This window comes from Cyrtonyx montezumae, unplaced genomic scaffold, assembly GCF_038088225.1.
Source record: "Cyrtonyx montezumae isolate F1298 unplaced genomic scaffold, pur_monq_1.0 scaffold_47, whole genome shotgun sequence".
NCBI classification, from domain to species: Eukaryota; Metazoa; Chordata; class Aves; order Galliformes; family Odontophoridae; genus Cyrtonyx; species Cyrtonyx montezumae.
In genome coordinates this window covers 949254-972436 of record NW_027072053.1, presented here as the reverse complement: position 1 = coordinate 972436, position 23183 = coordinate 949254, and the positions used below count along the sequence as shown (strand labels likewise).

At 51.4% G+C, this 23183-nt stretch overlaps 1 protein-coding gene across 2 annotated transcripts; it reads left to right on the top strand.

Moving 5' to 3' along the window:
- The first annotated feature begins 203 nt into the window (after positions 1-203).
- On the top strand, positions 204-21596 carry KANSL3 (KAT8 regulatory NSL complex subunit 3). 2 transcript variants are annotated; one of them, XM_065747593.1, is made up of 22 exons: positions 204-443; positions 2044-2214; positions 2732-2822; positions 3129-3314; positions 3492-3623; positions 4108-4224; positions 4766-4867; positions 4950-5021; positions 5330-5404; positions 5710-5867; positions 6664-6727; positions 7210-7410; positions 7670-7826; positions 8902-8979; positions 11187-11378; positions 12828-12912; positions 13774-13925; positions 14260-14372; positions 14991-15210; positions 15427-15560; positions 19236-19380; positions 21259-21596. In XM_065747593.1, the coding sequence occupies exons 1-22, from the start codon at positions 205-207 to the stop codon at positions 21582-21584; spliced, it is 3210 nt and encodes a 1069-aa protein (XP_065603665.1). In that variant the 5' UTR covers position 204; the 3' UTR covers positions 21585-21596. The 2 variants fall into 2 exon arrangements, with proteins under 2 accessions (XP_065603665.1, XP_065603666.1); XM_065747594.1 differs by lacking the exon at positions 19236-19380 and having other exon boundaries at positions 21259-21344.
- The last annotated feature ends 1587 nt before the right edge of the window (positions 21597-23183 follow it).

Here is a 23183-nt window from a genome sequence, read left to right as displayed (position 1 = left end):
TGTCCCCACATCCCTATGTCCCCACTCTCCGCTCCACTTTCCTCCTCTTCGCTCCCCCCACCCCGCTCCGCAGGAATCCACACTCTCCACCTCTTCCCTCCGCGTGTCCCGCGCATGCGCCCCCCCTCCCGCCGCTCCCCTTCCCCGCACGCGGCGCATGCGCCCTGCGCGCAGCGCGGAGGGCGGGTGGGGGACGGCGGTGTCATGGCGCAGCGCGGCGGGGAGCGCGAGCGGGAGCTGCAGTGGTCGGCGCGGAGGATGGGGACCTCGCTGCTGCTGCAACTGTCGGCTCACGAGCGGGAGCTCGACCTGGTGTGCCTGGACCACAGCTACGCCAAGCCCTGGAGCGCTCACCCCGACGCCAGCGCCGCCCGCCCCGCCCGAATGCTGTTCCTCACCCCGCGGCGGCAGCAGCAGCAGCAGCAGCAGCCCGGCACCGCCCTGTGAGGGGCTGAGGGGGCTGTGGGGAGGGGGTCTGGGAGTGGTTTGTGAGGAGAAACATTGTATTCGGGGGGGGGGGGGGCTGAGAGGCCTCTGGAGGGGGGGGAGGTCGTTTCTGAGGGGAAAGTGTGGGGTTCGCGGGCTGGTGACTTGTAAGGGTCTGTGAGGCGGGGTCTGGGGTGGTTTGTGAGGAGAAAGTTTGGGGTCTGAGGGCTCTGTGAGGGATCGTAGGACTGTGGGGTGAGTTGGGGGTGGTTTCTGTGGGGGGAGGTGTGGGGATTGAGAGCTGAGAGGTCGTGGGGGTGTGTCTGTGAGGGGAAAGTTTGGGGTCTGTGGGGCTGAGAGCCTCTGGGATTGTTTCTGAATGGTGTGTGGGGGATTTGGAGGAATGTGGGGGTCTGCAAGGAGCATTTGGGGCTGATTCTGAAGTGAAAGGGATTTTGTGTGCTGAGGGACTGTGAGAGTCTGTGTGGAGGGTCCTTGGGGTGTTTGTAAGGGAGAAGTGAGGAATTTGGGGTCTGAGGAGGGTAGGGGACTGAGGTTGGAGTCTGGGGTGGTTTGTGAGGGGAAGGTTTGGGGTCTGAGTGGTCTGTGAGGGATTGTAGGCCGCTGTGGGGTGAATTGGGGGTGGTTTCTTCGAGGGGGGGAAGTGTGGGGTTTGGGGGCTGAGAGGTCGTGGGGGTGTGTCTGTGAGGGGAAAGCTTGGGGTCCGTGTGGCTGAGAGACCCTGAGGAGGGTCCTGGGGTTGTTTCTGAATGGTGAGTGGGGGATTTGGGGGAATGTGGGGGTCTGTGTCGGTCTGTAGGGGTCTGTAAGGAGGGTTCTGAGGTGAAAGTGAGGGATTTTGGGTGCTGAGGGACTATAAAGGTCTGTGTGGAGGGTCCTGGTTGGGTTTTCTAAGGGAGAGGTGGTGGGTTTTGGGGGCTGAAGGGCTGTAGGGGTCTGGAAAGGGGGTCCAGGGGGATTCTGAGGCAAGTGTAGGGTTGTGGAGAGGGAAATGATGGGGGTTGGAGGCCTGGGGGGGTGTCCTATGGGATTTGGGTTCTGGAGGGGTGTGTGGGGTTGGGGATTGTGAAGAGGAGAGGGAGTTTTGTGAGGAGAGAGTAAGGAATAGGGTGCCTGTGGGAGCTGCAAGGGGAGAGACTGGGAAAGGTCTGGTTGTATCTGGAGGCTATTTGGGTGTCCGGTGCCTGTGGGTCTGAATGCGAGGCACAGCCATGGTGCTGTGTGAGGGATATGGGCTGGGGGCACGCAGGAGCAGGTTGTGAGGTCTGTGGAGATGGGCAGAGGGCTGCAACAGGAGCAAGGGGCTGGGGCTGAGGTGAAGGCGTGCACCTGGGGTTGCAGCACAGAGGCTCAGTGTCAGGGTCTGAGATCCCAGCAGTGCTCAGGGGCTGCCTGGGTTCGGTTGGGAGTGGCATAAGGGGCTGGTGGTGAGGCTCAGGGGCTGGTGGGTTATTACCAACACCTGCCAGGAACTATAGCTCCATCATTAAGCATTAACGTCCGGATGTTTTAGTGTTTGCGTTCACGATTTAAGGTTGCAACCAGAGTGAGGATTTATGAGAAGTTACTGAAGTGTGATTTTTCTTTTCCTTACAGTGAAGCAGATGTCCCCATTGACGTCGAGACGGTGACGCCCACACCGGTGCCGCTCTATGACAATCAGAAGGCGCGCAGTGTGATGAACGAGTGCGAGCGGCACGTGATGTTTGCTCGCACGGATGCAGATGCCCCTCCACCCCCAGATGACTGGGAGGAACACGTGAACAGGTAAAGCACGGTGCCAGGGTGGGCTGAGGAAAGCTGTGGCACCAAAGAGCTGAGCGTTGTGTAGTGGGGGTTTTTCGGCGCTTTCCTATGTGTGACTTGATACACAGTGACATGCATGAGCTAGGGAATGGTCAAAGGGAAGGAATTGTCCAGATTCCTTGTTTGCCTGCTGTGAAAGCTGTTAGATGAGATGGCAGAGGCTGCCCCAGCTGCTGCATCCTTCATATGCAGTTGCCTGGGAGAGTGAGTCCCAGCTCAACCATAATGCAGTGCTGTAAAATTAAAAAGAAGAGAGTGAGTCAATTCCAGCATTGCAGACCCTCCCTGTGAGCGTGGTCAGTCAACCTGCAGTCTTGACATGAGGAGGAATGGTGGTTTGAAGAAGTATGAAGATAACCTATGCTAAAAAGAGTGATTGTTTTGGTCTTACCTGTGGTTTCTGTTGCCTCTGCCTGTGGGGGACTGAGGACCAGTATACATTTCTGAGCGATGTTACTCCTTGGTTTTCTTTTTCCAGGACGGGCTGGACAATGGCCCAGAACAAACTATTTAACAAGATTCACAAAGCACTGCAGTCTGACAGGCTGGCTCGCTTGGCCAATGAAGGGGTAGGATTTCTTATTCCCTGCTGCTCTTTCACCTTCCAGCTGAGTTGCTGCATGTGTGTTTTTATTCAGTCTTCCCTAGCAAAGTGATTAAGTAAAGGTGAAAGTCTTGGCCTTTGGGTTCCATGGCTTTAGGGAACTGGGAACTGTGGACATGCCTGAGGCATGATTTTGTCCTCACTGAGGGATGTTGGCCCTTGCTTGCTGCCAGAGAACTTGGGGCTGATACTTTCCTGTGGCTTGGGATGCACAGGACACGCTTGACTTTTCCCATAACTTTTTTTTCCCCTTTAATTTCCTGGTTCTCAGGCTTGCAATGAGCCAGTCCTGAGAAGGATAGCAGTGGACAAATGTGCTCGGAGAGTCCGCCAGGCACTGGCTAGCGTGAACTGGGACACCAAACTGATCCAGTGGCTTCACACGACGTTAGTGGAAACCCTCAGTTTGCCAGTGCTGGCTGCTTACTTGGATGCTCTGCAAACGCTCAAAGGAAAGGTGATGAGAGCGGTGAAAGAGATCTTATTGTTTCTTATGACGTTCTTCTCTTATAAAGCTCATGAAAGGGAAACTGGTGGAGGTTTTGGCTTTTTTTTGCTGAAGCACTGATGATGTTTAAAATCCCCTTGGGAAGCCTGTGTGCATTTTCTCAGTCCTTTCCTCCTCTGGTTCTAGATCCCCACTCTGATCGACAGGATGCTGCTGTCCTCCACCACCAAGACGGGGGCAGCAGGAGCTGAGGCTCTGTCTCTGCTGCTGAAGAGACCTTGGGACCCTGCAGTGGGAGTCTTGTCCCATAATAAACCAGTGAGTGCCTCCTCGCAAGGACTGAGAAGCCGTTCTCACTGCCTAATGTACTCAAATTGGCTTTGTTTTTCTTCTGCTGTCTTCATTCCATGTCTTTCTGGCTTTCTGGGCTCTTTTCCTTTTGCTTTAGACTTGCTGAAGTCAGCAAGGAGACTCTTCCTATTGGAGTCATTTCTCCACCATACAATTTTGAGGTAGTTTTTTGCTGGGAGTGTGCACATTTAATGAACTATGCAAGATCCTTCCTGCTTTGTAGTACGCTCCAGGCTGGACTTTGGGTTATAAACAGCCATTTCAGTTCTTCTGTGGATTATCAGGGTTGTGCTGAGAGTGTTACTGGGTGGCTTTTCTCACCCCTGTGCCCAGGGCTGTTTGGATGGGGCTCCTTGGAGGAGCAGCCCTGCCATTTTCCCAAAACTGCAGGTGGTGGGGCTTTGGGCTGGGAGGTTGCTTTTGCTTATGCACCTCTTGTTGAACTTTGTAGAGCAAATTGCCTGGTTCCCCCCTCATCCTGATCGCTTCCTCTGGACCCTCCAACTCCATGTTCCCCACTTCTCGACGGCACCGATTCTGGCAGTCACAGCTTTCCTGCTTGGGAAAGGTTTGTATAGTTGGTTTAGAGGGTGGGGGGGAGGGGAAGTTTCCCTTAACAGCTGTGGCAGAGCGCAGCTGCTGAGCACGTTGTTATAATCCTTTGGTGCCCCAGAGCACTGTTCTGCTGAGAACATCTGCTACCTGCAGCGTTTGGCAGTTAGGGCACAAAGTGGGATGGAGTTGCCCAAGTCTGATGCATTTGGGCCTGAACAGAGCTGTTTTCAGCAGCGTTGGTTGTGTCACATATTACAGATTTATGAGTCCTCCAGTAGAAAGAGACTGGAGTAGAGAGGGTATGGATCACCTCAGATACAATGCTGCTCACAGCCCTCTAAATGTGTTAGGCTTAGTGGGTGTATGAGAGCAAAGCAAGTAACAGAGATTCTGTGCGAGGAATTCTCTATTTCAACTGGATTGAGTAGCTTGGAGCTGGGGGTTGGGGGAGACAAATCCTGGGGGTTGGGGGAGACAAAGCCCACATTCATGAGTTCCAGCCCACACCTGCAGTTGTGCCTTTGTTGTTCATTCCTCTTTCATTTCACCCACAGGTGATCCCCATCGCCACCCATCTGCTGAACAATGGCAGCGGGGTGGGAGTGTTGCAGTGCCTGGAACACATGATTGGGGCAGTGAGAAGCAAAGTGGCAGAGGTGAGAGCAGCTGTGCTGTGCTGCCCGAAGGCGTCGTCTCACTGACTGTCCCTCTGTGCTGATGTCCTTTTTCCTCCCATAGATTCACAACCACTTCTCTCACAAGCCAATCATCCTAATCGGGTGGAACACGGGTGCCTTGGTGGCCTGTCACGTAAGTACCTGCTGCAGGGAGGCCCCTTCGCAGCTTCACTTCAGGGTTAGATAGAAACAACCGTTGCATTTAAGGCTCTGGTGGGTGATTCTCCTCCCAGTTCTCTTGCTCAGACTCATTCTTTTTAATCCTGAGGACATGAGGAATTTTATATCCCCTGTTCTTTTCCCCAAAGCCATCTGTTCAGCAAATGGAAATCTAAATAGATAAGGTGCTTCTGAACCCAGCGAAGCATCCTTCACAGCACTTGTGTGTTGGACTGTTGGGATGCTGGTGCTGACTCTTGCTCCTTTTTTTTTTTAACCTAGGTTTCAGTGATGGAGTATGTCACTGCAGTTGTGTGCCTTGGATTCCCTCTTTTAACAGTTGATGGCCCCAGAGGGGTAAGGACCGACAGGGCAGGGAGTCATTTAAATGTCTGTGTTTTCTTTTTTAACCTCCAGCTGTTTTGTAGAGTCTGGTTTGGAAGTCTAGAAATAACTGGAAAGTTTGAGGAATGTCTGAGATGTTTTAATTTGGAGGAGCTGTGCCCTGAGGCTGAGGTGTTGCATGTCACACGTTGCCTCGTGATAAGGCTTTGCAGCTCCTCCCAGGGTTCTTACATGTGTGCTGCTTGTGCTCGTGTGTTTGACTCAAGACAGTGTCCCAGCACAGCTCTTCTGAGTCACAGTTTCCTGTTCTCTTGCAGGATGTTGATGACCCCCTCCTGGAGATGAAGACCCCTGTCCTCTTCGTCATTGGTCAGAACTCCCTGCAGTGCAACATCGAAGCGATGGAAGATTTCCGGGAGAAGATCCGAGCTGATAACAGCATGGTGGTGGTGGGAGGGGCAGATGACAATCTCAGGTGCTGTGCTCTGAGATGGGCACTTCCTTCCCATCCGCGCGTGCTGCAGATCAAAAGAAATGCCTATCAAAAATGTCCTCATACACTCTCAGGGTCAGCACTCTTGTTCCAAAGCTGAGCTGAATAGAGAGTTGTTTGGTTGATTTTTCTGTGATAAATTTGCCTTGTTTCTGTCAGTGATAAGAAGATCCATGGTATGGTATGACAGTAGAGCAAGCAGCTGCTTGGTTTTTTTTCCACCTTAGCTGTGGAATATGCAGCTTATGGAGGCTGTCAGAGCCCTGTAGGAAGCACGTAAGGTGTCAGTATGCTTTGGAGCCAGTCACACCTCTATGTGTCTGATGTAATACATAACCTGCTCCACGTTTTGGTGCTGTCTGAGAACGAGGTTAGCCTGATGCAAATACGATTCTGGAGCATTGTGTAAGTCAGAAATCTGTAGTGGGATTACTTAGAAATGTCAAACTGTGACACAGATGAAGCTCCAAAGGAAAGGAAATGTCATATTTGCTTTGCAGAAAGCTTTGGTCGCGAGCTCAGCCCTGCTGGGCTTGAGTTACCAAAGCCTGTCTCAGCACTTCTGAGGGACAGACCTTGTCTTTCCAGTAGATGGTGCTCTTGAGGTTAGCACTGACAGAGCTAGCTCATCCCTCACTCTGCAGGACCAAACTGCAAGGGAGTAAACGTGCTGTCGTGAATTTTGCTTTCAAGTGAAGAATGATGTAGTGAGCTTCTAGTAGAAGGGGGGAAAACGAATGTTTGCTAATTTCCTTTTTTATTTTATTTTGTTCAATAGGATAAGCAAAGCCAAAAAGAAGTCAGAAGGCCTTACCCAGAGTATGGTGGACAGGTGCATCCAGGTAAAGGCAGAGATCTTCCTTTTACACTTTGTACCTATTTAAAAAGAAAAAGGTGCTGGAGTGGCTTAGTGATCACAGGTTATAACCTTGCTGCCAGTACTGGTTGAACAAAGCAATCTCTCTCTTAAGAGGTGCTTTGAAGTGGCTGTGCCCTTGCAGGAGAAGAGCAGTAAGCTTCCTGCTTGGCTGCATTAAACAAAGTACAGTTCTCTGAGTCTTCCAGTACATCTGCCCGGGGAAGCAAACAGTACTCTGGAAGAAACCATCGTGTTTCTCTTCCATTTGCCAGAATTCAGTGGAGTATGAGTTTTGATGAGAAAGCTGAGGTTTATCTGCGAGATTTTAGGAGTTTGAAATCTAGAGAGCCCTGTCAGTGCACTTTGGGACCATTTAGTTCTTTTTTTTAATTTAAAGCTTTGAAGTTGAATAACTTTAGAGAATTTTGCACCGTGCAGCCTGACTATTTGCTTCATCTTGTTTAGGATGAAATAGCTGACTTCCTGACTGGCATCCTCACTAGAGCAGAGAGCCACTCGGGCTCTGATCCCCGTGACCTGGATGCTGAGAAGAAGAAGAAGCCGCGGGACTCGACCAGGAGGGATCTGTCATTTGATTTGCCAGAAAGAACCAGCAGGCCTGCCTCACCGGTGTCCAGAGTGCCTGCCTCACCCTCAGGCTCTGAGGTAGGGCCTCCTGCAGGGTACGGAGGGCTGAAGTTGTGTGAGGAGATGGTTTTGTGCTGCTGGAACGTGCGATGAGAGACACTAGGTGTTGTAAGAAAGGCAAGAGGATGTGAAAGAGTGAATGACTCATGACTGGGTGAACTAGCATTGGGAGTTTTGCCTTTTTCAGCAGAGGGACACGTGTTCTGTGCATGCTTAGCATTAGGACTGCCTCTCCTCAGGGAAATGTGGGTTAAGAGGTGTTCCTTGTCTTATCCAGGACTTATCCAGCGTCTCCAGCAGCCCCACTTCAAGCCCCAAGACTAAAATGGCTGCTGTGTCCTCCATCCAGAAGCCCACCCCGATCAGCACTGCGCAGCTGCTCAAGAGGCAGGTGCAGAGGATGGACACTATCCTGACACACAAGCAGGCCCAAGGTAACAGCAGGTGCCTTTCTTACCTTCTTTGCTCCAGCACCTGGATTTTTGCTCTTTTCCCTGATTTCTTTAGGTTTTGTCTTCTGAGTCCTGTCTTGAATCCCAGGCTTCCTGTGGCAACTTGCTCTGCGGCTCAGTTCCCTGTTACTGCCTTCAGAATGCAGCAGTTTGTGGGGAGGTGAAATTAGGTTGGAAGCAGTGCTTGTGCAGCTTGCAGAGCCTTGTTGCTGTTACAGCAGATGTGGAAAAGATTTTCACTTGTTACAGCTGACAAAACCACCACATAGCCAAGCTCTAATGCACTTTGTCTGTGAGCCCTTTGACTGGTGTCTTATATCCCCGAGGCTTCTTGGGAGGGCGAGTAAAGGTGTTCAGGTGGTGATTGAGGATGTTGAATTCTGACTGAAGCAGCAGGGTTCTGGTAACTGGAGTCATCTCATATCAAACAAGAGGAAAACCTGCTCTGAACCACCTGAGCTGTGAGGTTTGGTCCTGTTGGATGCTGATTAAAACCTTATTGTCCAGCTTCAGTCTGACTGTAAAAGCTGTGAATGTAGGTAATGGTTTTGCTGGCGGGGTGATCATTTTTGGCAAACAGCAGCAGAAGGTGAGAAATAGTTCTTCATCTTCCCTTCTTTGCTAGTTTGATAGCTCGAGGTGGCTTTTAAACAGGCTGCTTGCTGTCTGCTGCAAGCGTGTGACGCTGTGCACCTTGAAGTTTTCCAGTAAGTCAGGATAGGCTCCAGAGAGGGAAAGTCAGGCTTGCATCTCTCATTTCTCAAGGGATGAGCTAAAGAAATCTGCTTCTTTGTTGTGTTGTAGTTGAGGAAGTTTGTAGGTAGCACATGGGAAGCAGGTGATGGTTTGCAGAGTGCTGCCTTGTTTTGCTGGGAGCTGCTGCTGTGTGGCTTCTCGTGTGTGTTTCTTGGTAGTAGGTGATCAGGGATGAGGTGGCCATGTCCAGAGCTGTTTGCCTGCCTGCTCCAAGGTGTCTGGGTCACAGTGGTGTCCCTGGAGCTTTCTGCCCCCTCCAGAGCCGGGCTGTGATACTGTAATTCTCTCTGATTCATTTCAGCTCAGTTTGCTGCTTTTCTGAAACAAAACATGCTGGTGAGGAAAGCTCTTCCTCCTGGCACCTCTTCATGTCTCTTTGGTGAGTATCTCCTCACTTCCTACTGTCTCTTCCTCCACCTCCCTCTCTCTTTCTCTCTTCTTCCTCCTTTTGCCATCTTCCTTTTCCTTTGCTCTGGTTTGGGGTGCTTCCCAACGTTTCCCCTTGTCCCCCTGCTTTTTGCTTTCTCATTGCTGCGTTTGAAACTGAAGCAAATGGCTTGTGTGCAAGCGGAGAGCATTAACACCTCCTGAGCTCTGCCCTTTTCCTGCTGCAGCAGGTAAATACTGGTGTGGACTGGCAGCTGTCCTGCTTTGCTGGACAGTGGGCGACTTGTATCAGGAGTTGAACTCCTTCCCGTGCTGGGGTCAGGGGGCTGAGTGTCTGCACGTTGGTGGAGCATCGGTAGTGCGTGGCACAGCAAAGCGGCTGCCAGTGAATGGGGAGATGAGGAGCTGCCCAGTGACTCAGGAGGAGCAGCTGTGGACTCATGGATAGAATTTCTCGGCCAGAAAATCAGTGAAGAGCGAAGAAGGCAAGGAGATGGATAACCATGGGGTGATTGGTGGGAGCTGGCTCCATGGCTGTCCTGACCAGGAGGCATGCAGAGGGGAGCAGTGTTTAGTCTTGGGGTCTCATCTGTTGGGTGCTGGAGCACACAGAGGTGGAGGTTGGCATGCAAGGCTTTCTGAGGGCTGGGGACTGAGGAGCAAGATTCACAGTGTGTCTGAAGATGCATTTTGATGTTGCAAATGGCAGTGACTGTGCAGCTCTGGGATTAGGGGAGGAAGTGAGGTTGAAATCCAGGGATCTGGGAGGCTGCACTGTCAGAAGTGTCAGTTCTCTGCTCAGGTGACCCCAGGAAGCTGAGAACATTGACATAGGTGACAGCTGCTAAGGTGCAGTGTTCCAAATGTGGGTGCTTTTGACTTTGTAAGACTGGGTGCAGCATGACCTGTAGTATTTTTGATGTGGTGAGCACATGTAGGTTACTTTCCAAACTGCATACAACCTCAGAAGCAAAATTGAGGCCCAGTATTGGACCAAGCTGATTGTCTTACAGATTACTTTCTCTCTTGAGCATTGTTTGAAAGCAGTGTTGCGATTGCTCTGAATCAGCATCGGCTGGGAAGGGAAACTGATGGCCTGTGCATGTGGCTTTTCCTGCTTGGCTGGTGGCACTTGGGGGCCTTTGGTGCACACCTGGTGAGGTCTTAAAGGGCAGTTCTGACCAAGCACGTTTGCAGTTGAGTGAGGGACAATGTATTTTGGTTTCCAGACTGTTGACTGTGTTACCCAGGAATTGCAAACAGGCAATTAGCTGGGTCGCAGCTCTCTGGATTGAGAGGGCTCTCTGGAGCTTTCCCCCTCTTGCTGCAGATTGCTGCCAGCACCACATCAGGAGGCAGATGACCATCCATCAGCAGTGGGATGCACAAAGGATGGGGTGTGGCATTTTGTGACTGCATCTTGGCCCTGTCCTGCCCAGAGGTGCTTGTCATGGGCTCTCTGTTCTTCCTGGTTAATCTTTTTCACAGCAAGCTTATGCTCTAAGCAGAATGAAGCGGATGGGTCAAGGTTATAACAGCAGAACGAACAGTTGGTGTGGAAGAGAAATCTCAGCTTGCTGCTTTTCTCCTCAGTACCAAGCAGTGCAGAGCTTGGCTTCATTGGAGCACCTCTTGTGCTCCTGCCTGCTTCCCTCAGTGCCTTGTGGCTGTGTCTGTGCTTCTGTCTGTCTCTCAGAGGGCTAGGAGGGCACACAGCTTGGCAGGTGTGTTGGGGGAGCAGAGAGGCTGAGTTCTGATCCCAGCACGCCTGCATCAGCTGTGCAAGTCTCTGCACCAACTTCCTTCTCATCGGGAAGTCAGGGATGATGCCAGGGCTGGTTATACCGTACGTGGATGTGAAAAGTGTTTCTATAAAGATGTTATTGCTGTAGGCATCCCTTTTTTTTTTCTTTGCTGCAGAGGTCAGGATAGACTTCCTCTGCTGTCTTACCTTAGCCTTCGAGTGGCTTAAGCGAAGTACCAGTCCTAAGGCTGCATCTTAGGCCGTGCAGAAGTCATCATAGGTGGTGAAAAGAAGCGTGGGTTCCTGGTGCATGGGAGATGGGCAAGGCTGGCATGAAAGGAGCTGTAGATGTATGCATGGGCATGTGACCCTTCTCCACACCTTGGTGCCCACAGCTGAGTGGCACCACCCTCCAGGAATCGGCCATTTCAAAAAGCTCCTTCTGTGTCCCCTAGTTCCAGTCTCCTCAGAGCACTCGGAAGGGGCTGAGAAAGATGATGTGCGCGTGCAGCTGAAGAGGCATCAGACTCCCAGCCCGACCCAGTGCAGCAAAACTTCCAAACGAGCCAAAATCAAGGTGACCATTGTCTCTCACGGAGATGCTGCTGGCGTGGGGAATGGAGCACCCCTCAGCACCCAGGCAGAAAGTGAGTTGCCATCACATAGCTGCTTGTTAGCAGAGTGCTGCTGGGGCTGTACCCACACCGGCTCCTCTGGGGCACGGGGAGGGGAGGGGAGCTGTGCTTTTCCTTTTTCTTTTTGAGGAGGTGGCTGCAGAAAACAGACAGTGGCTCAAAGGCACAAAGTGACATGGTGCCATTGGGGATAGCTGGGGGCACATGGGGGCTGGCATTGTGTAGCCAGCACTTGGCAGGTGCCTTCATTTCTCATAGCAGTTCAGATTGGGTGTTTCAGTGACGTGCTTGATGCAATCTTGCGAGCTGTGAGATGAATTTCGTACCTTCTCTGAAGCAGCAGGTCATGGCAAACGTGTGCTCCATGTAGGGCTTGCGGGTCTCTGGTACTTCTGTCTGCTTGTGGCTCCTGAGCGAAGCTCTCCCCTGGAATGTGCTCCTGCTTTATGGAGAGTAGCAATGTTCCTCCCTCTGGAAGACCTTTGCGTGTTCAGGCTTCACGATTCGTCTGAGTGCCCCTCTCTGCTGACCCCGCTCAGGCAGTGCTGCAGTCTGAGGTCTGCTACAATAAAGTGTTAGCAAATCCCTGCTCTTTGCATGAAGCAGTTGCTCGTTATCAGCATTAGGTTGGTGCAGTGCAGGACTTGAGGGGTCAGCATCTCCATTCCAAGCGTTAGGAAATGATGTTTTAAAAGCAGAGAAACAAACCTACTCCTTTTGAAGTGTTTCTTGGCAAATGAGAATTAACTAATAAATACACATCCTTTCTCAAGGTTACAGTTCATCTTCTGGCAGCTTTGAAGATCTCTGGTTTCTGGCTATTTTTTAATTTTAATTTTAATTTTTTAATTTTCCAAACTTTACTTCTTTTCACAGAAAGGAAATGAATTGCAGAAGTAAACATGAACCAAACAAGATTTCCCTCTTACCGTGTGTGAGCAGGAGGAATGCAGCAGACACATGCAGTTGTATCCCAAAGGCCGCAATAAACCAACATTGTGACACAATAAACAAATATTGCGACTCCTGGCATCCCTGTGTATTTTGTAAAGTATCTGCAAAGAGTGCTTAGAGAACGGAGCAGGCAGACCATAGCTAACCAGTCGAGGTGGTAGACCTGTGCTGTGAGGGCTGTGAGGAGGGGATGAGTGATGACAGGAGAGAGAACTGCATTTGTTGGCCAGTACCTGAGTGCCCACTGCTCCCTTTGGTCCTGTCTGCTGTAACACGTGGGCAATGACAGTGTTCTTGTTTTTATTTGCAACCCTGCTCTCTGATGCTCCTGATCTTGTTGTGCAGAGGGTGTTTATGGCTGCAGCAGAGGTTTCTTTGAGAAGAAGTTCTGTGAGCAGGATGAGCCTGTGGCCTACAGCACTGGGCTCTCTCCGGGTAGTGTGAGAGAAGAGGAATCTCCTGAGGCTCACAGAGGAGAGAGTTAGGTATTTTCTTTTTCTCTTGCAGTTGTCACAGGAAAGCCGTTCCCCATGGCTGTCAGCCAGTCTGCGTCGGGTGGGAAGGAGCCCTTCGGACTGCTTGCCACCTCCAAGTGAGTGCCTCTTTCATTCTGCGAGCTGTGGGCTGCTTTGGCAGGCTGCTGATGCAGAGCACCACGATGTGGTGATTTCTGCCTGCGGAGCTTCCCAGCACCTTGCTTACTGACTGTATGTTTCCAAAGTATGGGGGACTTTTAGGCTGCTGGAAACTATTTGTGGACTGGTGGTCCAATCTACAAGTGGTGGAAATAGGCAGATGCAGAAGGTATTTCTCCTGTTGGGCCCTATTGCTGTATGGTTTTCCAAACCCAAGTTTGCTTTAGACTGCTTGTTTTTGTCTCTTGAATGTGACTGCATTGTTGTCTTCGACAAGAATGTAGTGCTCTCTTTATTCTTTCCCTTCATTCTCTGATGGTAAAACGATTCTTTCCTAAGATAAAGAATTCTCAGTATTGGCTTTGAAAGTAACTGGCCACAAGGATTTATTTTGGGGAATGAATCTGGTGTTGACAGTCTCATATCACTGTATTCCCTTTTAATTCAAACCATGCTTTGGAGAACTGGACCCTGACTGATCTGGGAGCGGAGAGGAAGATAGAGCTGTTCTCAAATAGAAAGTAGGTTTTAAATGGGAAATGTTTCACTTCAAGATAAATCGCTCCTGTGTAGGATGGCACAGCCCTTGCAGCAACTAGGCAGGCACACACACATAGCAGGATCACTTCTGATTGGGAAATACACAATGTTATCACTCCTTGCTGTAGCTGCTGTGGTGGACACGGGAGCTTCTCTTGTTTTGGGTTTTTTATCTCATCACTTCCCTACTCTGAGCATTGTAACAGCGTGCTGATGAAGCTATCTTGCATTGCCACGTGTAGTTTATCACCAAGAAACATCTTCTGCTTGTTTTGCAGGCTGAGCTCGGCAGCAGAAAGCTCTGTGAGTCCTGTTCCATCTGCCACCATTCCCAGCAGCACAACGCCCAGTGCTTTCCACACCCTGCAGAGTAGACTGGTGGCCAGCAGCACCCACTGCATGCAGGCCCAGCCAGCTGCTGCCCTCCAAGGTACCTGCCTCTCTCTGTCCCCCTTTTTTTTTTTTATTTTTTTTTGTAATTGAAAAGGTATATCTTGATTTCTTGACACCTTGATTTTGAGATGCCAGAATCTCCCTCCTCCCAGACAGGAGCAATATCTCACCTCCTGTTTTTCATAGATAACCTGTTTAGCTCCCAACAGGGTTGGTCTGTTTGTTTGTAGGGTGGCTACGATGATCCCCACCAACCTTTGAAGAACAGTTTTGCTACTGTTGGTAGACCTGGGATTTTAAGGTGCTTAATTGTCCAAACCTGATATCTTTGTTCTTTATTTTTTGTTTCCTTTTATTTTCTTCTTTGTAAGGAGCAGCATCTGCCAGCAGCCTGCTGCAAGGGCTGAGCTTCAGCCTGCAAGACATCGGGACAAAGTCAACTGCTCTTCCTGCCAGTGTGGCTGCAGCTGGGACACCAGTGCAAGTATGCAGCCTGCACATGTTACTCTCTGGAGGGAAGCTGTGTGGAGGGTAAAGTGGTAGAAGCTGGAGGGAATCTGAATAAGTCATGTTTGTCCCAGGACCAGAGGAGCATTGCTAGGTGTGAACTGCAGCTGAAATAATGGCTGAGGTTTGGCTGTGTGCTGGGGGCAAGGGTTCCTGTAAGTGGTGTGGGTTCTAGGAAACAGGGCTGTGGGAAATTTTACTCAAAATCAGGCTTTGCATCTACTAGGAAATACTGAGAAGAGCTTGCAGAATGGACTGAGGGAGAGTAGTAATATTTCTTGTGAATTTTCTCAGAAGAAAATATCTGTGGTTCTGTCAGGCTGTGCTCCCCATCCTTTTGGTCTGAGAAGGCCCTGTTCAGGACAGGAGGTTTCGTTACAAGTGTAGTCAGTTTTTCCCAGTCACGTTTCAAGTTGCAGTGAGTCTGTGCAGGCTGGAAGGGATGACTTCTCTTGTATTTAGATTTGCTTTTGGCCACAGGGATGACACGAAGAAACTTTCCACCTGTCCACTCGCTACTGTGGGAGGGAGAGGCTGTGCTACCCCAGCAGCCCTTTTTCTTCCAGATGCTCAGAGCTTCTGCTTCTCCTTCCAGACCTCAGCTGTGAAGACACCCACACCCATCCAGAACCTGAGTGCCATCACCACAGGCACTGGCACGATAGTCCGCACCATCCCGGTCGCCACCTCTTTGTCGGTGGGAGCTGCAGCAAGTGGGAAGCCCACGGCCATTCATCAGCTGCTGACGAATGGAGGACTGGCAAAGCTGGCCAGCAGTCTCCCTGGCTTGGCGCAGATCTCCAGCCAGGCAGCAGGTGAGTCCAGCACACGCTGCAGGTGTGTGGATCACCCCATCATCCCCCAGAACTGCTCTTTCCAGAGCTTATTTCATCTTCTTGGAGCTGAAGCTGTGGAAAGGTGCTTTTGGTAGTGATCTGTGAGCAGGAAGAGACTTGTGATGCAGCCCCAGCTGGTGAACATGGCCTCTGCAGTTCCTGTGTCTCAGGGATGTTGTGTGCATATTTTCCTAGGCCTGAAGGCCCCCACGACCATTACTGTGACGCTGCGTGGGCAGCCCAGCCGTGTGACAACGCTCAGCCAGGCTGCGATGGGGACTGTGCAGCCCCAGGTGGAGGAGCAGCCGATGCAGACCCAGGCACCACAGGTAATCGTTGACAACTTTGCAGAGAAAGCATCTAGTGCTGCTGTGAAGGTAGAGGCAGCTGCCCTGGGGAAAGTGTTGGAGAGAGTTGTTTTGTTGTTGTGGTGAAGGTCTTGAGTGCTGTAATGCTGATGTCTTTACTATAGTACCTGGGGTGCATTTGCTGTAGATTTGCTTTTGTGTTACGTCCTAAGCCAGTGCAGCTTTGAGGTGGATGTGTAAATGTGAGGGTAGGAAGATCAGTTCTGATCCCTAGGTGGGATCTTGGGTTGGTGCTGATTGTGGTGTGCTGTCCTCAATTCCAGTTGGCTTCCTCCTGATCTCAGCTCCAGTACTGTGCAGCACTCAGGTGTCTAGAAGTGTTCTCCTGGATGGTGGGGAGTAGGGAGATGCAGGCAGTGCTGTGATCTGCCTTAGGGGTCTGAAGGAGGCTGAACAAGGGCTGCTGGTTGCCTGGGGATGAGGGGTGTGCCTGGTTCTGCCTTCACAATCACAGAATCATCCCAGCTTGGAAATGACCCACAAGGATCAAGTCCAACTCCTGGCTCCACACAGACAACCCAGACTTAGGGATGAAACTGACTGTCCTATAGAAACTGACTGTAGTGATTTGAGAGGAGTTTAAAAAACAAGCAGACAAACTCCCAGAACACTAAATGCTACATCTTAGGCAGTTGGATGAGCGTGGAGCACTGGGGGCGGGGGGTGTTAAGCTCCAGTTCCCAGCAAGCTGCACTAAAAGCTCAGGGGATCAGAAGATGCTGGGATCACTGCAGATTGGGTGAGGATCTTTTCTCTTGCTTCTGACTTTCCTCCTCTTATTATCACTAGCGCAGGTGGGTGAACTGGTGCAGGAGGTGCAGAACAATCTTTGCCTTGGCACATGAAGCTCTGTGGTTCTGGTGCCTGGTACTGGTGTGAACTGCACTGTGGGCAGTGTTGTGGAGGCAGGAGGCTCCTGCTCCTTGCTGCCCTTTGGGGTTGCTCAAAGGCCTGGGGTGTGTGGGGAACTGTTGTCCTACAGGTCAAACCTTTGGATGGAAACTGGGTAAGTACTGACATCTGCAGCCGTGAGTCCTTTGTTTGTCCCGTGCTGTTCTGGGGCTGGTGCTGCAGCCACAGTTCCATGTAGTAGCTTCCATGCAGAGTCCTGGTTTGCTTCTGGTTAAAGCTGAGATTTCTGAGCACCCACATCCTTCCTCCCCTGACTCCTGTGTTTCTTTCAGTCACTTTGCTAGCGTGACAGAGTCTGCAATTGCTGGTAGAGCCAGGCTGTACCCAGCTACGGTGACACAGAGGCAGTGACACTTAGTTACCCACTGAGCAGACCCCACCTGAGCAGGGGGTGTCACACCGTCACAGCTCCCTCCAAATCTCTTCATCCAGGCTGTAGGCAGTCGAGGCTGGAGTGCTTTCCTTTAAGCCCTTTGCTACCTGAAACACGCAGTACACCTGGCAGAAGAGCAGTGGCGCAGTGCCATGAGGTTTTTGCACACGTGGGCTCTGGGATTAGAGGGTTCATGTTCGTGTCAGTGTTCTCAGGCAGCAGCTCGTGAAGCTCAGCGTTTGGTGGCAGGCTGTGACTTGTGGCTACAATGCTGAGTTTGTGTGTTCAAGGTAATGGCTCAATGGTGCTGCTGGCTGTGAGAGCTGCTTCAAAAGCAAACTGAAAGTGGGCTCTTACAGGAAACGGAGTGAGCTGTATGTTTTTGTGACTAATTATAGCCCTTGACATCAGCTTGTGTGTACCTTTAGCACATAGGATTATGTAATCCTGCGGGGCTTCCTGTAAAAGAGCAAATTTACAAAAGGCTCTGGGGGATTATGCCAGAGCTTAAGCTCTTGTGTTTTCAGCAGCAGCCAAAACCCCATTGTTGGTTGGGTTTCTTTTGAAATTCCAGCTGACAGCTTCAGTGTGGCTGTGCAGGAAGCATGAAGCCCACGCAGCCACGCTGTGCAGACTGGGGGCTGGGATGGTGCTGGAGGCTGCTGAGATGCAGCGGGAGGGGGGAACCTTTCCTTCCCCTGTGGGCAATAAAAGTGTGTGTGTGTGAGGGTGGGAAAGATGAGGAATCTTCATGGGAGTAAGAAAAAGTGTTTGGGTGGCATTGAGGTGAAAACGTGAGCAGGCCTCCATTTCAAGGAGCTGCTCCAGTGTGGTTTGAATGTTGCTTTTGAATCAAGGAATTGAATTGGACTGAATCTAAACCAGGCGTCATAGCTTGAGCAAACAGGAAACTTCAGGAGGAAACTCAGGGACCATAGAGATACAGGTATTGCTGAGGAGAGCGGCTGTTTGCAACTCAGTACGAGGGTGGTCCCATGAAGATAAGGACCACACAATGGTGGGTAGGGTGGTTGTTTACAACACAATGGAGGGTCCAGAGAAGATGAGTGGAATTGCTGTTTGCAGCTCAGTGGGGGAGTCTGTGAAGATGAGGCAGATTTGCTGGCCACATAATGTAATCCCTTTAACATCTGGAAATTTACCACCAGAGATGTCACTCGCTTTGGAATTTCTGTCCATCTTTGGAATGTGATGAACATGAATGTGTTATGCCTTTAAATATGTAGTCATTTCTCTCTTCAGTGTGCATGTTTGGTGGAGAGGTCCCCCATGCACCCAGCGCTGTCATGAAAGGAATACCTGCTTGACATTGCATTGCTGTGTCAAGTTACTACGTCGGATTTCTCGGCATCACTTTTCTGAGTGAGTTCCTCTCTGCATTGTAGTTATTTCCCGATAGCAGCTTTGTAAAGCTGAGGAGATGGTTTGAGCATTGGGCAGGAATCACCCCCAGGTGGCAGGAGGAGAGCAAAATGCTGCTCCCAGAGCCAGCCCTGCTGGTGGTGGGCGTGCAGGCAGCACCTTCCTTATGTAAGGTCTGCCCCTTTTGTCCCCCAGGGGCAGAAATACTCATTACAGCTAATGGAGCACTGTTAATTGCTGCATAAGGCATGGAAAGCAGGTTGTGACTTGTGGGAGTGTCAGGGAGGAAGGCTCAGGCTGGAGATGAGCATTTGTTTGTCAGCAGTGGAGGAAAGCAGGCGAATTGGCTGGAGCAGGTCAGTCCCTGCAGGTCAGCATGCTGCCTCAGGACACAAAGCCAACCCCACCCCATTGTCCCTCTGCAGACGTTGATGTTGGAGGGGCTCCTAAATCTTCCTCTCCAAATGGGGAGCTCTTGTGACTCAGGGAGTGGAGCGTGGAGCTGTTTCTGTCCCATTTTTGCTGAGCTTTCAGCGGTGCTGGTGGTACTAGCACTTAGTTCCTGCAAGCAGGTGATGTGGGGACTAGTTTTGAGCTCCAGGCTGTTGCTTTGCCATTGCTGCCGAGAAGATGAGAGCAGGGCTGACAGCTCCAGTGATGGGGACAGAGCCATCCCGTTCTGCTCCAGAAGAAGGGAATGGGTTTGTTCTGTCAGTGGTGTTGGTACTGTGAGTGCCACCATCACACTTCGAGGTACTGGTGCTACGCATTTTCTCTCAGTGTGGATTTTGCTTAGGAAAAAGTGACTGATGGAAGTGAGGCCAAGAAGCAGGGAGAGAGTGCTCTGATGTTGAGGTGAGAGACAGCACAGGTCCCAAGGAACGGTTGCAGCCCCACAGAGGTGGTGTGACCCACTCCCTCCGGGGTCCTGGCTCTCCAATAGCTCTCAGTTACTTCAACCCTTCCAGGCTCCGGACGGTGCAGTTGGGAACTTGGCTGCCCCAGCTTCCAGTGCCACCTCTCCTGGCAGTCTGCTGTCTCAGATGGATCTCAGCAAACCCCAAGCTGGTGCAGAGATGGCTCCCACTGACCCCGCAGTGGCAGTACCCCTAGGTGAGGTGCTCGGCTGCGGCGGGGTGTGTGCAGCCGGCCTGGGGGCCAGGGGCCCGCTCAGAGCCAGGCCTACAGGGCAGCATGTGTGGAGTCACCCTGGGGAAGAGCTGCCCGAATCCTTCTTTTTATGACTGTTGACTTCTTTATTTTTTTAATAATAATTTTTAATTTTTTTCTTTTTTTCCTCCCCTCCTTTAAGTTAGGTCCCTCGTGGCTTCTGTGCACAGGTGCACAGGGTTCTGATTTGGCAGTTGACAAAGCAGTGTGTGAAATGTCAGCCCAAACGTGGAAGAGATTATTGCTGTGTTTAGGACTCCCACCTCATGCATTCTCCCTGCTGCCTACACTTCAATCCCTTCCTTAGGGAGAGCAGAGCCATCCATTTACACCTAAATAAATACTGCAGGACCACTACCCAGCTAGCAGCCTCAGACTTAAAAATGAAATAAAATCCCCCTCCTGCCAAGCCAGTGCTTCTGATTCCCTCTGCCCAACTGCTTTGCCACCCTGCTGGGAGGATGAGCAGGTCTGTGACACTCAGGCCGGGTCTGGTGCAATGAGGATGGGTAGAGCTGTGCCAGCTTCCCAGCAGGCAGACAAGGTAGCTCTGGGCTGTGTTGATGTGTGGTATACTTCACTGTGCTGCTGGCATTCCTTGTAGGCCTTAGACCCAGCACTGACCCACCCCCACCGCCCATCTCTGCAGTTTTTCCCCCAGGACTGAACAGGGAGATACAGAAGCACTGGGCTTAATTCTTTTCCTGTGTTTTGCTCTTTTTGTCCTTGCTATTTGTGATAGCTAGTGGATGAAGTCAGATCTGCGGAGAACTTCTTAAGGTTCAGGTTGGCTCTGCACGCAGTGGGAGGACCAGTTTGTAGGAAAGCTGCTAGAGAAGTGGGGTGTTAGTGTGGAAGGCTCTACCAAGCTCTCTGTTCCGTGGTTTTTTCAGATGCCTGCCAGCATCGCTGTGTCGCTTCCCCAGCTTGTTTAGGAGTGCTTTGTCAGCTATTCCTGCTGTTCTTCTGGCCACTCTGTCCCCTCCAGGATGGTGGGGTGTCCTGCCTTTATTAGAAAGCTTCTCCTCATCCTTTGCTCTGCGTTCTGTGTTTGAGCCTGGTGTTTTCTTTGGAGAGGCTGACTCTCTGCTGGTGATGACATGCTCTCATCCCTGGTGAGAGTGAAGGGCATAGTTACACATCTTTGATATCAGCTGGGGTGAACTGTGGGCTGCTCCAGGTTGGGATCTTTGATCATCAGCAGGTCTGCAGGCTTTTCCCAATATCTTGAGCACATCTAACCCCCGTGATTAGGTTTCAGTGAAGACTCCTTCCCCTGGGCTGTGGCTACAGGAGATGTGACTGAGGAGCAGACTCAGCAGAGCTTGCACATGGTGGCTGTTTCATCTATTGCCTTGGAGCAGAAGGGCTTAGCTTCACAGTCTGATGCTTTTTGCTGCTGTTGGGGTGGAGTGTGATGAGCATCTGAGCACCTGCAGAGGCATCAGCCTTCACTGCTGGTGGGACAGAGCTGGAGATGCCTGAGCTGTGCAAGAGCTCGGAGGGGGAGATGGAGGGTATGTGGCCAAGGAAGAGCCTGAAGGTCCAAGTTTCCTGGGGAAAGGGTGAGACACTGAAGGGATTCTTTGGGTGATCTGAGGGGTCTAGGAGGAGAGCTGGTGGTTTTAGGGTTCCCTTGCTGTGCTCTGTCCAGGCTGCGACAGTGCCAGGGTTCATTTTGGAGTCATTCTGAAGACAAAATGAGGCAAAGGGGTTTCCAAAGGCACAGCTTGAACCCCTCCAGCTCTGCTGCTAAGACTGCAGCACAGGATGGGCACCCCATCCCCACAACTGCTGAGCACACTCTTCCCTTCTCTGCAGTGACCACGGCCAGCCCCATGAAGACGCTGTACATCATGTCAGATGCCAAGCTGTCTGCACTGACCAAGTCTGTGATGGGTGAGGCTACCTCAGTCCCCCTGAAGCTGACAGGCATCCAACCTTCCTCCTCCTCCACCAGCTCTCCTGCTGGCGCCGTCACCTTCGCTCCCCGCTGGCTGGCACTCCCAGTCCTCCCAGCAGCCTGTTGCACTCCAAAGTGGGACCCGTCCTGCAGGCTGCTTCCAAAACAGTCATCCTCACCTCAACGCTGGCCACGACGAAGGGCGACGGGCCCCTCAGACACAGGGGGGACAAGCTCAGTCTGACCAGGAGCACCTCAGCCCCGGCCACACTCTGGGGATGATGGGGACCCTCCCCCTCTGTGGTGGGTGACAGAAGCACTCTCTTCCACTCCAGGAAGGCCCTGGCAGACAGACACCTGGTTCCCCAACGCGTGCTGCCCACAGGGGCTGGTGCTGCGTTCCTGGCGCTGAGCAGCTCCTCCATCATTGCCACGGCAGGGCCCGCGCTCAGCCCGAAGCCATAGGGACCTCGGGGACCCTCAGCATGGCTGCAGGGTGGGAAGGGTGGGGCAGCCCTGTCTGATGGGGCTGATTTGGGTTCTAGCTAACTGAGGGAATGTTTTCTGGTTTTGTTGCTGTTTAATAAAATCTTTTTTTTTTTTTTTAATTTTATTTTTAATTTTTTCCTTACTAACTTCCGCACTGTGAGCTCCTTAGATGCTCTGTTTGGAAGAGACCTGTTTTGTTGAGTGCTGTTGGTCAGATTTCTCTCGCCGTGAACATGTGGACAGACAAAGAAGCATTGTGCAGGCAGGGAAGAATGAGTGCTGGGAGCAGCAGGGAGGGAAGCTCCTCCTAGTACTGTTCCTCTGGGATGTCCCTTTGGTTTTCTACTTTGGAGAATATTTGAACTTGTTGAAAGAAATCTGAGGGTGCAGAGATTTAATCTTTACAGGTGTGTATGCATGAGCATGAAGCATCATCAGCGAGCACTGGGTAGCACCAGCTTGAAACAGGGGGAACAGTTAGCTTCCACAGAGCCCCAAAATGGAGACCCAGGTGGTGAGATGAAGCTGATTTTGGCAGCGTTAAAGGTGGTTTCCCACAATCGGTGTCTGTTCAGGACCAGGGCTGTCACTGGCATTGCTTTCACAGGACAGAGTTTAGAGTTGTCATTTGCTGTTGGTTTGGTTTTGTTTTTTTTCTGTGATTGTTGGGGCTAATCTTGATGCCCTGCATGTTGCTGTCCCAGGCTGTGGCTCTGCTGTACTCTGAGCCCTCCACACCCGCTTTTGCGGAGGGATGTGGGGCACAAAGTGGTGTTTGCTGTCCAACATTCATTCTGGGAGCGCAGATCTCTGGATGGAGGTCTGTGGTGCTGGGGCACTCCCTACCCTGACAGCAGGCACGTTTCCGAAATCTCCGCTCGCTTCCTCATCCTGCTGGCTCGTGAGAAGATCCTATTGTCAGCTCTGCCAACACCACAGCAGAGGAAATGTGATTGTTACGGGGAGCCTGGAAAACAGAGCAGGGGGATAACCATTTCCCCCTTTGGCTGTTTGTTCATCGAGAGATGCCATCCGTCCCTTCCCACCCTTCCTGGACTGAACATGTGCCAGCTCCAGATGCTGCCCGGCTTTTGGGGGACTTGTGACCTCGAAGTCTTGCCACTGCCTCGTGCACTGGGCTTCACACCATCCTATGGTGAGTAGTGGTCTTTTGAGGATGCTTTTGAGCTCTGCCCTTTTCCTGGACCAGTATCCCAAGCCCTGCTGAGCCCAGAGCCTGTCTCTTTTTCCCTGGGGTTCTGTGGAAAAGTTAACAAGATTTGACTTGGCCATCCATCTGGTGTCAGCTTCACAACCCAGATGACAGCATGGTGATCCTGCAGCCCTTGGCAGC